This window comes from Somniosus microcephalus, chromosome 12 (genome assembly GCF_052327205.1).
Source record: "Somniosus microcephalus isolate GS21.2 chromosome 12, FLI_Smic_1.0, whole genome shotgun sequence".
Lineage (NCBI taxonomy): Eukaryota > Metazoa > Chordata > Chondrichthyes > Squaliformes > Somniosidae > Somniosus > Somniosus microcephalus.
The window spans coordinates 209939485-209953614 of NC_140998.1; the positions used below are offsets into that span (position 1 = coordinate 209939485).

At 48.8% G+C, this 14130-nt stretch overlaps 1 protein-coding gene across 1 annotated transcript in view; it reads left to right on the plus strand.

The window, feature by feature from the left end:
• The window catches only part of LOC147109995 (serine protease 1-like), a 64785-nt gene that overhangs the window by 12442 nt on the left and 38213 nt on the right, over positions 1-14130 (plus strand). The window contains exon 3 of the mRNA XM_086003989.1: positions 13448-13707. Coding sequence (XP_085860115.1) covers positions 13448-13707 — 260 coding nt within the window. The remainder of the gene's footprint in view (positions 1-13447; positions 13708-14130) is intronic.

Sequence of the window (14130 nt, forward strand, 5' to 3'; positions counted from 1 at the left end):
CGCAGCTCCCCTGGCTGCTGCTTCGTACGATACTGCCACGCTGAAAGCCTTATCTAGCGTCAGCTCTTTCTCTGAGAGTAACTTCTTCTGTGTTCCTTCACTCAGGAGTCCACAGACAAATTTGTCCCATAGGATATCTGCCAGTCCTGCTCCGAACTGGCAGTGCTTTGATAGCTTGCGTAGTACCGTAAGGTACTCGGCATTGCTCTCATCTTTATGCTGAGTTCTCCTGTGGAATTTAAATCTTTCTGCTATCAACAGCGGTGCAGGGTTTAGGTGTTCCTGTAGGACAGCAACAATTTCATTAAAACTCTTCGCCTTCGGTTTGGCTGGAGTAATCAGGTCCCGCAATAGGCCGTACGTTCTAGCGCCCATTAAGTTTAGCAATACCGATGCCTTTTTCTCATCGGCTATTTCGTTTGCCTCGCAATATACCTCGACTCTTTCCACATACGTGGTCCAGTCCTCTATTGTATTATCAAAGGCAGTGATACAGTCAGTCTTCGGCATCTTGAAAATCTAAAATGGCGCCTCCCGCGCTTTGCCTTCTTCCCCGATTTAACAAAATGGCACCTCCCGCGCTTTGCCTTCTTCCCCGCTGATTAAGATGGCGCCTCCCGCGCTTTGCCTTCTTCCCCGCTATTGCTAGCGCTGCTTTCTGCGGTTCCCATTGCAACCTGCAGCTCCTCGCGGTTTCTTGCGCGTTTAATATTTCTTTTTTTATTATTTTCCCGTCGTGGAACAACCCTTTGGGACTCTTGCCTCCCTCTTCTCGGGTCTATCTGCAGCCCGGCTTCGTAGCACCGGCCGCGCCCTGTGTGCTCCACCCTCTCTCTCTCCTCTTCCCGACAACGCTGCTTGGCCCCGTTGCAAGCCACCCGCTCGAGTTCGCGAACGCCGCAGCCCAGGAAGGATCAGTGTACTACCTGCCACCAGCCCGATTAGCTGAAGCACCGTCGACAGGAACCAGGCCCCGCTTTCGACAGCTTCTCCAGCAATCTTCAACTCCGCTAACACAGGGGCGGATGCCCACGGTCAACGCCCGTTTCTACTGCCTCTTTCTTCCTTCTGGCCTCGACCTCTGCTCACTTCGCTGCAGGAATGGATCCCAGGAGGTGGTGCAGACTGTAGGTAAGTTCGTATCTGCTCGTCGCCAGTATTATGTCCGTGAATGATTGAGACACGGACAGCAGGAGTTGAACAAAACAAGTCTTTACTGATTGAAGTCAATCGGGAAAACTGAAACTACAGAAGCTCAGTAGTGCCTTTTATACAGGGGTGGTCACTGCCGGTACTGCAGTCTGAGACCAGTTATTCTCTTAAAGGTACATACACAACAATACTCGCTGGAGTGTAGAAGAATGAGAGGGGATCTCATCGAAACCTATAAAATTCAAACAGGACTAGACAGACTAGATGCAGGAAGGATGTTCCCGATGGCCGGGGAGTCCAGAACCAGGGGTTACAGTCTAAGGATAAGGGGTAAGCCATTTAGGACTGAGATGAGGAGGAATTTCTTCACCCAGAGAGTGGTGAACCTGTGGAATTCTCTACCACACAAGGCAGTAGAGGCCAATTCATTAAATATATTCAAGAAGGAGTTAGATATATTTCTTAAGGCTAAAGGGATCAAGGGATATGGGGAGAAAGCAGGGACAGGGTACTGAATTTGGATGATCAGCCATGATCTCATTAAATGGCGGAGCAGGCTCGAAGGGCTGAATGACCTCCTCCTGTTCCTGTGTAACAGGCTCGAGGGGCTGAATGGGCCTCTTCCTGTTCCTGTGTAACAGGCCAGAGTGGGGCTGAATGGGCCTCTTCCTGTTCCTGTGTAACAGGCTCGAGGGGCTGAATGGGCCTCCTCCTGTTCCTATGTAACAGGCCAGAGTGGGGCTGAATGGGCCTCCTCCTGTTCCTGTGTAACAGGCTCGAGGGGCTGAATGGGCCTCCTCCTCTTCCTGTGTAACAGGCCAGAGGGGGGCTGAATGGGCCTCCTCCTGTTCCTATGTAACAGGCTCGAGGGGCTGAATGGGCCTCCTCCTGTTCCTGTGTAACAGGCTCGAGGGGCTGAATGGGCCTCCTCCTGTTCCTGTGTAACAGGCTCGAGGAGCTGAATGGGCCTCCTCCTGCTCCTATCTTGTTAGAGAAATTGACGGGATTGAAGGCCGATAAATCCCCAGGGCCTGATAATCTACATCCTAGGGTACTTAAGGAAGTGGCCCTAGAAATAGTAGATGCATTGCTGGTCATCTTCCAAAATTCGATAGACTCTGGAACAGTACCCATGGATTGGCGGGCAGCTAATGTTACCCCACTATTCAAAAAAGGTGGTAGAGAGAAAACGGGGAATTACAGACCAGTAGTGGGGAAAATGCTAGAGTCCATTATAAAAGATGTAATAGCAGAGCACTTGGAAAGCAGTGACCGGATCGGACAAAGTCAACATGGATTTACAAAAAGTAAATCGTGCTTGACTAATCTACTGGAATTTTTTGAGGATGTAACTGATAAAATAGATAAGGGAGAACCAGTGGATGTGGTGTATTTGGACTTTCAAAAGGCTTTCGATAAGGTCCCACATAAGAGATTAGCGTGTAAAGTTAAGGCACATGGGATTGGGGGCAAGGTATTGCCTTGGATAGAGAACTGGTTGGCAGACAGAAAGCAAAGAGTTGGAATAAACGGCTCTTTTTCCGAGTGGCAGGCAGTGACTAGTGGGGTACCGCAGGGATCGGTCCTTGGACCCCAGCTATTCACAATATATATTAATGATCTGGATGAGGGAACTAGATGTAATATCTCCAAGTTTGCAGACGACACAAAGCTGGGTGGGCGTGTGTGCTGTGAGGAGGATGCCGAGAAACTCTAGTATGATTTGGACAGGTTGGGTGATTGGGCAGAAGCATGGCAGATGCAATATAACGTGGATAAATGCGAAGTTATCCACTTTGGTGTCAAAAACAAGAAGGCAGATTATTATCTGAATGGCAATAGATTGGGAGAAGGGGAACGAGACCTGGGCGTCCTTGTGCACCAGTCGCTGAAGGTAAGCATGCAGGTGCAGCAGGCGGTTAAGAAGGCAAATGGTATGTTGGCCTTCGTAGCGAGAGGGTTCGAGTACAGGAACAAGGATGTCTTGCTGCAGTTGTACAGGGCCTTGGTGAGACCACATCTTGAGTATTGTGTGCAGTTTTGGTTGCCTTATCTGAGGAAGTATGTTCTTGCCATGGAAGGAGTGCAGCGAAGATTCACCAGGCTGATACCTGAGTTGGCAGGAATGACGTATGAGGAGAGAGTGGGTCGATTGAGCTTGTACTCGCTGGAGTTTAGAAGAAAGAGAGGGGATCTCATTGAAACTTATAAAATTCTAACAGGACTAGACAGACTAGATGCAGGAAGGATGTTCCCGATGGTCGGGGAGTCCAGAACCAGGGGTCACAGTCTAAGGATAAGGGATAAGCCATTTAGGACAGAGATGAGGAGGAATTTCTTCACCCAGAGAGTGGTGAACCTGTGGAATTCTCTGCCACAGAAGGCAGTAGAGGCCAATTCATTGAATATATTCAAAAAGGATTTGGATATATTTCTTAAGGCTAAAGGGATCAAGCGGTATGGGGAGAAGGCAGGGACAGGGTGTGATAAAAATGATAACTTCCGGGAAGTTATGTCATCACTTCCTGTGAACTATGAACTATGAACTGTGTACATACCTCACTTCCTGTCATATGTCACTTCCTGTTGGACTGGTATAAATACTGGTCTGTTCAGTATTGTAAGAGGCTTCTACCAGAGGCATGGTAAAGACCTCTCTTGTGTATATAGTGTGTTTATAAGTTACTTAAAGCTTACTTTAAAGTTACTTGATGGTAAGTCTCCTTTTTCTTACATCAATTTAAGTAACTTAGTATATACACTGACAAATACTAGACCTTCAGACAAACTCGGAAGTTAAGGATCCAGGGAACCACCCATCATGGAGAAAATCCTTAGACCTATTCGTCTGGACTTGGACCCGAATACACCAGCAGCTGGCAGGGTATGGAAGCATTGGTATCGTACTTTTGAGAATTTTCTGGATGAATGTAAAGCGGATGCTCCTGCTAAATTGAAGATACTTGTCAATTATGTGACCCCAAAAGTGTTCGAATATGTTGATGAATGGGATAATTACGAAGAGGTGATTCGGGCACTTAAGAAACTGTATGCGAAGACCCCAAATGAGGTCTATGCTAGACATCTACTGGCCACAGCCCGACAAGGGCCAGGGGAATCAATTGACGAATTCCTGCAAGAACTTCGCAGGCTCAGCGTAGATTGTAACTTTCAGGCAGCCTCAGCTGAGCTGTACCGCCAAGAAATGATTCGTGATGCTTTCATCTGCGGGATTGCCTCTCCATTTATACGCCAGCGTCTACTAGAAAGTAAAACACTTGAGCTACAAAAAGCTTTTGACCTAGCTTGTTCACTGGATTTGGCAAAGAGAAATGCAGACCTCTATCAGCTGCCCAGATCTCGATCTGCTGCTGTAGCTGCAACCAGACAATTCAAGCGGTCTCAGGTGAACCCTATCATGGGGGAATATAATTCTGATGAAGAAGAGGAGGACGACCCCACTTTAGCAGCCTCTTGGCAATCTAGGAAGGAATGCTTCTTTTGTGGAGATGCTTTTCACCCTAGGAAAACCTGCCCTGCTCGCAATGCAATCTGCAGTTATTGCGGGAAAAAAGGACACTTTGCTAAAGTTTGCCTATCAAGGGCCTCTACGAGGGCCAATCCAGCTAAGGCCTACCGAACTGCCCCAATTAGGGCCTATCAAGATGCTCCAGCTAGGACCTATCAAGCTTCCTCTCGAGCTCTCTCCCGAAGAAGCACACCGAGAGTTTTAGCCACTCTCTGTGCAACGACACCAATTACAGCTGCTTGCCCACAGAACCTGTCTCATGCAGCCACAAAAATTTCAATTAAAGGGCATACCTTAGATGCCTTAATTGACTCAGGAAGTACTGATAGTTTCATTAAGGAACAGATTGTTGCGAAATTGAAACTACATGTCTTCCCATCGGACCAGGCAATTGCGATGGCCCAGTCATCACTTAATACCAGAATCTCCGGCTTTTGTGTTGTTGATATGACACTTCATGGTCGTATGTATCCCTCCACTCGACTTTCGGTGCTCAAAGACTTATGTAGTGATCTCCTCTTAGGGCTGGACTTCCAAAAACAGCATAAGAAACTCACCATTGAGTTTGGTGGATCCAAACCCGGACTTACTATTTCTAATATACCGTCTAAATTACCATTTTGTGCATTATCAGCAGCTTCACTTGATGAACCCTCATTATTTGCCAGTATTCCGCCTCAATGCCAACCGATAATAACGAAATCGCGGCGCTTTAATCAGGAAGACCAATCTTTTATTGCGGCTGAAATCTCTCGACTTCTAGCAGAGGATATCATTGAACCATGTTCGTCGCCCTGGCGGGCTCAAGTCGTCATTGTCAAGAACCCTCTAAAACCTCACAAACAGCGACTATGCATCGATTATTCGCAAACCATCAATCAATATACCGACTTGGACGCCTACCCATTGCCACGCATTGATGATATGGTTAATAAACTGGCCGAATACAAAGTGTTCTCAACTTACGATTTAAAAAGTGCCTATCATCAGTTACCCTTGAAGGTCTCAGATAAGCAGTACACAGCCTTTGAGGCTAATGGACGGCTGTACCAATTTCGTCGCCTCCCATTCGGGGTTACTAATGGAGTGGCTGTCTTTCAACGGGCAATGGATGGCCTGGTTAAGCAGGAAAACCTAAGGGACACTTTTCCCTATCTTGATAACATTACCATTGCAGGTCACGATCAACAGGAACACGACTCCAACCTCCAAAAATTTCGGGATGCCCTCCATCGCCGTAATTTGACCCTGAATGAATCCAAATCTGTTGAGTCGCAACCGACCATCAACATCCTTGGCTACTGCGTAGGCAATGGTATCATTAAGCCAGACCCAGAAAGACTTCGCCCGCTCCAAGAGCTCCCGTCACCTAAGAATCCGGCTTCTTTACGTCGGGCTCTCGGTCTGTTTGCATACTACGCTAAATGGATTCCTCATTTTTCGGACAAAATCCAACCCTTGCTGCATGCTAGATCATTTCCACTGGGAACAGCAGCTGTTGCAGCCTTTAACCTTCTCAAAAAACAGTTGGAGAAAGCGGCTCTTCACTCCATTGATGAGAATCTCCCTTTCGTGGTTGAATGTGATGCCTCGGAGGTGGCGATCTCGGCTACTCTGAATCAGGAAGGTCGTCCTGTAGCATTTATGTCCAGGACCTTACAAGGTGCCGAGCTACATTATCCTCCGGTTGAGAAAGAAGCCACAGCCATCATAGAGGCAGTACGGAAGTGGAACCATTTTCTAGCTCGCCAGCACTTTACATTGATCACGGACCAACGATCAGTCGCCTTCATGCTCGATAATCGAAAACGAACCAAAATTAAGAATAATAAAATACAACTTTGGAGGATGGAACTGGCCTCTTTTGGTTATACCATTCTCTATCGGCCTGGCAAGGAGAATGTGGCCCCGGACACCCTCACACGGGCATTCTGCTCCACTATGTCATCCTCCACTCTCATGGATGTCCACAATGGTTTGTGTCATCCTGGCGTTACGCGCATGCTACATTTCGTACGATCACGGAATCTCCCTTTTTCCACTGGAGATGTAAAGAAAATATGCTCAGAATGCCGGCTTTGTGCGGAATTAAAACCTCAGTTCTTCCGCCCCTCAGATGGTATACTCATACATGCAACCCAACCGATGCAACGACTTAGCATCGATTTTAAGGGCCCAGTGCCCTCTTCAACTCGGAACACATATTTGCTCACTATGATCGACGAATATTCACGTTTTCCGTTTGCCTTCCCCTGCTCCAATATGCTGGCGTCCACAGTAATCTGCTGCCTTGAGCAGGTATTTTCTCTCTGTGGCATGCCGGCTTATATTCACTCAGATCGGGGTCCATCCTTTATGTCAAGGGAACTCAAGGACTACCTCTCAGAACGGGGAATTGCTACAAGCAAAACAACACCATACCATCCCATCGGAAATGGGCAGGTAGAGAGGTATAACGGTATCATCTGGAATTCCGTACGTCTCGCTTTAAGATCTCAGGGCCTACCAGACCAGCAATGGGAAACAGTGCTTCCGGATGCATTGCACTCTATACGGTCCCTGCTTTCTACAGCCACAAATACTACACCTCATGAGCGGTTCTTTGGATTCCAGCGTCGCTCATCTCATGGGACATCACTCCCGTCATGGCTAACTACTCCTGGACCTGTATTACTCCGAAGATACGTTCGGACGTCTAAAAATGACCCTCTTGTAGACGAGGTCGAACTAACCGATGCCAACCCCACCTATGCAAACATACGATATTCCGACGGCCGAGAATCTACCGTATCATTACGGGATCTGGCTCCCTGCCCACCAGGACCTAGTGGGACATCGGGTGATGGCATTTCACCAGGAAACTCTTGGGACCTATCGGGTACCCCTCTCCAGGATCCTAATCGGACACCAACTAGCTTGGTGCCGGTAGAACCCCGTGCTCAAGGTTGCGACCCTCCCCGTACCGCGCATGAAAGTACTGATCCACCACAGACCAGCTCTGCACCTCCCTCTGAACAGAGGCAGTCCGACTTTGAACCTATTGGGGCTCGTACTCGAAGCCATGATCTCCCCGACCCTTCACAGGGCAATCCAGGCCACACAGACTCTGACCAATGGCCAACCGCATGTAAGCGGACCAGCGGCCCTCTACGACGGGAATCCAAACGGGTGCGACTCTTCCTTGTTCGGCGGCTGCGGACCAAAAGGTAGACCACAGCCTCCTAATCCTGCAGGAGGGAAGAATGTGATAAAAATGATAACTTCCGGGAAGTTATGTCATCACTTCCTGTGAACTATGAACTATGAACTATGAACTGTGTACATACCTCACTTCCTGTCATATGTCACTTCCTGCTGGACTGGTATAAATACTGGTCTGTTCAGTATTGTAAGAGGCTTCTACCAGAGGCATGGTAAAGACCTCTCTTGTGTATATAGTGTGTTTATAAGTTACTTAAAGCTTACTTTAAAGTTACTTGATGGTAAGTCTCCTTTTTCTTACATCACAGGGTACTGAATTTGGATGATCAGCCATGATCTCATTGAATGGTGGAGCAGGCTCGAGGGGCCGAATGGCCGACTCCTGCTCCTATCTTCTATGTTTCTATGTTTATAGAGTTCGGACTTGAGACTTATGAGAAATTAACACCAGACACATGGGTTCTGCCGTTAACTTTTCATTGTTCCTAAGACAGATTCAGAACCCCAGCCACTATTCGAGCCGTACACCAAAAATATTACAAGAATTCGTACGTACAACACCCGCGGATGATCAGTCCGGCGCTGATTGTAGGTCACTTCCTTCCGACTTCAGCTCTCTGCCTTCCGACTGCAGTGCTGATATTTTTAGTCTTTGTCTTTTATACAGTTTCCCTCACCTTTCTCAGTCAATCAATCATTCAGAGAGTGCGAGAGGTGTTCCTTTAATGTTCGGCCTGAATTGTTTGTGCTGTCAAACTTTCACACTCGCACATTCTGTGCGGCTATCCGTTGGCTGCCTTTATCAAAGCCCCAAATCATTCATTCACTCATAAAAGTTTACAAAAATGGCAGAAAACCACTCGGTCACATTTGACGTGTTACGCCGTGTCCTGCATTTCAAAACTTCAAAGGTCTGACTCCTCCCCTTTAGCCACCAAAAATCGCTCTACAATTCTGTAGCCTGTTTTGTTGTAGACACAAAGCTGATTTTCATTGAGGAGGCGGGTCTGCAACTTTCGGGGTTGTAGTCCCGCCTCCATCGAGATGCGGCCAATCCATGCAATTTTAACTTGATTGACCTTGTTGAGCCCGCCCAGCGGGTTCAGCAGGCCAGTTAAGGGCCACCCGGCAACAGGTGACGTCACAGACTGAAATTTCATCTGTCAAGAGATTTTGACAGATGAAATATCAGCGTTTGAAAGCTGTTTGAAGCTGTCAAACACTGACAGTCTTACTTCTAACCTGAGTCCTTCTCCATAGACTTAGTTAGAAATCTCTCCTGCACAGAAAGCTGCTGGCTGTCACTTTTGACAGTTCACAGCCATTCTGCTTTCTGTGCCGGTGAGATGACGGACTCCCGGGACCTAAAGGAAGGAAGGCTGAAAAGGTAAGAAAAGGTAATTTACACTTCTTTAATCACTTTAGACACACCAAACACACTTACCTTTGCACTCATGCACCCATCACTCACCTGAACACCGACATCTCGACCCCTCCAAATCCTTCAACCCGACGGCCCGACTCCTCTAACTTGGCGTGGTTTGGAGCCGTCGGGAATCCCACACTTCAAGCTTCAAAATAGGGATTACGCTAAAAACTGCCTGTTAACTACCTGTTAACAGGCAGTTAAGTGGCACTAATCACTTCCCGCCTCGGGTACGCAATTCCCAGTGCGGGGCGGGTACCCGCCTCCTTTGAAACTGGCATGGAGGCGGGTTGGGGGCGGGATGGTGTCGGGACCCCTGCACGCCTCCAATCCCGACTCCATGGCACAATGAAAATCCTGCCCACAGTCCGCAAATCTAAGGGGGTTTGTTTATCTCTGTCGTCTATGACTACCCCCTGCAGTCACAACCGTTTGTTCTGTCCAGTATCTGCTTATCCGAAACCCAGCTCTTGAAATACCTCCATCACAAAGCAGCCTCCAAATCTAACAGTTCCTTTTGAAAGCACATTTGCTGCCTTTTAGTAAAGCACATTCCATGTCCGCTTATCAGTGAAAGACCGTCTGTTACAACTTTATTTCACTTCGAAAGAACACTTCGGCCAGGCAAAGTATTTTAACTCTCCACGGATGTTGCCTGACTTGCTGAGTTTTTCCAGCATTTTCCAGCATTTTCTGTTGTTATTTCGGATTTCCAACATCTGCAGTATTTTGCTATCGTAAAAGTATTTTAATATGTACCAAAATTAAAAATTAAGACCCTGTGTATGCCTACACTGGGTCCCTCAGATGTTCAGCCTGCGAGACCAGCACCCGATGAGTTAAAAGTTAAAACGGCACGGGTTGTAAATTGGGTAAGGGGATTTTCACGCAGGGATATCTTCACAGGAAAGTAAAACAGTACAATGTGCAAGAGTGATTCAGCCGGATCCATAATGATCTGGAATATGTCAGCTTGGTCACTTGTGTTTAGACTATGACGGCAATATAACCATGGTGTGGAAATGGTTAGAAGCGTTAAGTGCCTGTTGGTTTAGGTCTGTTGTCATTTGTTTCTTTCTTTGATGCTCTATGATTTATTGGTGGTATGCATAGAATGTAGTGAACAAAGGTGAAATTTGGTATAATTGACAGGGTAGATGCTGAGGGGCTGTTTCCCCCTGGCTGGGGAGTCTAGAACCAGGGGTCACAGTCTCAGGATAAGGGGTCAGTCATTTAGGACTGAGATGAGGAGGAATTTCTTCACTCGGAGGGCGGTGAATCTTTGGAATTCTCTGCCCCAGAGGGCTGTGAATGCTGAGTCGTTGAGTAAATTCAAGACTGAGATCGATAGATTTTTAGATACTCAGGGAATCAAGGGATGGGGGGATAGTGCAGGAAAGTGGAGTTGAGGTCGAAGATCAGCCATGGTCTTATTGAATGGTGGAGCAGGCTCGAGGGGCCGAATGGCCGACTCCTGCACCTAATTCTTATGTTCTTAAAAGATTGTGAGTGAATGGCTGTTTAGTAGCTCATATTGGAACCATGAAGTGTGTGTCTCAGCAGCTCGCTCACGTACTGGTATTGTGTAGTATGAGAAGACTTGTGCACTCATACTGGTTGTGGACAGTGACATGAATCTTGCCATTCATGCGGGAATGACTTATGAAATGATACTGGGCGGCCTGCGGGTGGCGCTGTCCAGGGAGAGTATAAATACTCGGGCATGGGCCCAGCTTGCTCAGGACATTCTTTAACAGGAACTAGTGAAGGACACAACTAGACCTCCATGTTGTAAAACAGTTGATTAAAGCCTTGTTTAATACTCAGAGCAAGTGCCGAGTATTTTCTTACATCAGAGAGTATCAGGGTTGAATAAAGACCTGACCCTGCATCACTGCAACTGAGTGTGTGTGTAACCTGGCGTTTCGAGCAACAGGACGAGAAAGCAGTCCAACACTCACCACCACCTCCCTCAACCCCTCCACTGCCTCTGATTTGTCAGGCTGCTTGTCCGACATCCAGTACTGGCTGAGCAGGAATTTCCTCCAGTGAAATATCGGGAAGACCCAAGCCATTGTCTCCGGTCACCGCCACAAACTCCGTTCCCTAGCCGCCGCCTCCAACCCTCTCCCTGGTCACAGGCTGAGGCTGAACCAGATGATTCGGTTCCTTGGTCTTGTATTTGACCGAGATGAGCTTCCACCCACATATCCGCTCCATCACCGAGACCGCACACTTCATATCCGCTCCATCACCGAGACCACCCACTTCATATCCGCTCCATCACTGAGACCACCCACTTCATATCCGCTCCATCACCGAGACCACCCACTTCATATCCGCTCCATCACCGAGACCGCACACTTCATATCCGCTCCATCACCGAGACCACCCACTTCATATCCGCTCCATCACCGAGACCACCCACTTCATATCCGCTCCATCACCGAGACCACCCACTTCATATCCGCTCCATCACCGAGACCGCACACTTCATATCCGCTCCATCACCGAGACCACCCACTTCATATCCGCTCCATCACCGAGACCACCCACTTCATATCCGCTCCATCACTGAGACCACCCACTTCATATCCGCTCCATCACCGAGACCGCACACTTCATATCCGCTCCATCACTGAGACCACCCACTTCATATCCGCTCCATCACCGAGACCGCACACTTCATATCCGCTCCATCACCGAGACCACCCACTTCATATCCGCTCCATCACCGAGACCGCACACTTCATATCCGCTCCATCACCGAGACCGCACACTTCCACCACCGTAACATCGCCCGTCTCCGTCCCTTCCCTCAGCTCATCCGCTGCTGAAACCCTCACCCATGTCTCTGTCACCTCCAGACTTGGCTATTCCAGCGCACTCCTGGCTGACCACCTACCGCCCACCCTACGTAACTTGAGGTCATCCAAATCTCTGCTGCCTCGTGTCCTAACTCGCACCGAGTCCCGTTCACCCATCACCCCACCTGTCGCTCGCTAACCTACATTGGCTCCCGGTCCGGCAATGCCTCGATTTTAAAATTCTCATCCTAGTGTTCAAATCCCTCCGTGGCTTCCTCGACCCCCTTCCTATCTCTGTATCCTACTCCAGCCCCCTACAACCCTCCCTATCTCTGTAACCTCCTCCAGCCCCTACAACCCTCCCTATCTCTGTAACCTCCTCCAGCCACTACAACCCTCCCTATCTCTGTAACCTCCTCCAGCCCCTACAATCCTCCCTATCTCTGTAACCTCCTCCAGCCTCTACAACCCTCCCTATCTCTGTAACCTCCTCCAGCCCCTACAACCCTCCCTATCGTTGTAACATCCTCCAGCCCCTACAACCCTCCCTATCGTTGCAACATCCTCCAGCCCCTACAACCCTCCCTATCTCTGTAACCTCCTCCAGCCACTACAACCCTCCCTATCTCTGTAACCTCCTCCAGCCCCTACAACCCTCCCTATCTCTGTAACCTCCTCCAGTCTCTACAACTCTCCCTATCTCTGTAACATCCTCCAGCCCCTACAACCCTCCCTATCTCTGTAACCTCCTCCAGCCCCTACAACCCTCCCTATCTCTGTAACCTCCTCCAGCCCCTACAACCCTCCCTATCTCTGTAACCTCCTCCAGTCTCTACAACTCTCCCTATCTCTGTAACCTCCTCCAGCCCCTACAACTCTCCCTATCTCTGTAACATCCTCCAGCCCCTACAACCCGAGTGGCCGACTCCTGCTCCGAATTCGTATGTTCGTATGTACATATGTAAGATAGTCACCAAGAAATCCAATAGGGAATTCAGGAGAAACTTCTTTACCCAGAGAGTGGTGAGAATGTGGAACTTGCTACCACAGGGAGTGGTTGAAGCGAATAGTATCGATACATTTAAGGGGAGGCTGGACAAGCACAGGAGCGAGAAGGGAATGGAGGGTTACGCTGATAGATTGAGATGAGGAAAGACGGGAGGAGGCTCGAGTGGAGCATAAACACCGGCATGGACTGGTTGGGCCGAATGGCCTGTTTCTGTGCCGTATATCCGATGTAATGTTATGTAATGGTGGAACAGGCTGGAGGGGCCGAATGGCCTCCTCCTGTTCCCATGTTCTTCACAGTGTCGATCTGTGTTCACATTGCAGGCCCAGGCTATTGAGCGTGTGGATCGGTGCACACGACCTGTCTGTGAACGAGGGCACCAGACAGCGTCCACGGGTGATCAAATCCATCCGCCACCCCGGCTACAGCTACAGAACCACCGACAACGACATCATGCTGCTGAAAGTGGCCCCGCCTGTCCGGCTCAACCAGCAGGTCCAGCCTGTCCGCCTGCCCACCTCCTGTGCCACCAATGGCACCCAATGCCTCGTCGCGGGCTGGGGCAATACTGTGCTTGACGGGGGTAAGTGTGGGCCCCACTCAAGGCGGAAAAAGGACAACTCGGATCACAAGGAAGCTCAGTCGGATTTCATTGTCAGTGCTAGGGGAGCTGTAACTTGTGTGAGTGTGAGTGTGTGTGAGTGTGAGTGTGTGTGAGTGTGAGTGTGTGAGTGTGATTGTGAGTGTGTGTGTGAGTGTGTGTGAGTGTGATTGTGAGTGTGAGTGTGATTGTGAGTGTGATTGTGAGTGTGAGTGTGAGTGTGAGTGTGAGTGTGATTGTGAGTGTGAGTGTGATTGTGAGTGTGATTGTGAGTGTGAGTGTGATTGTGAGTGTGATTGTGAGTGTGATTGTGAGTGTGATTGTGAGTGTGAGTGTGAGTGTGATTGTGAGTGTGTGTGTGTGAGTGTGTGAGTGAGTGTGTGTGAGTGTGTGGGTATGTGTGTG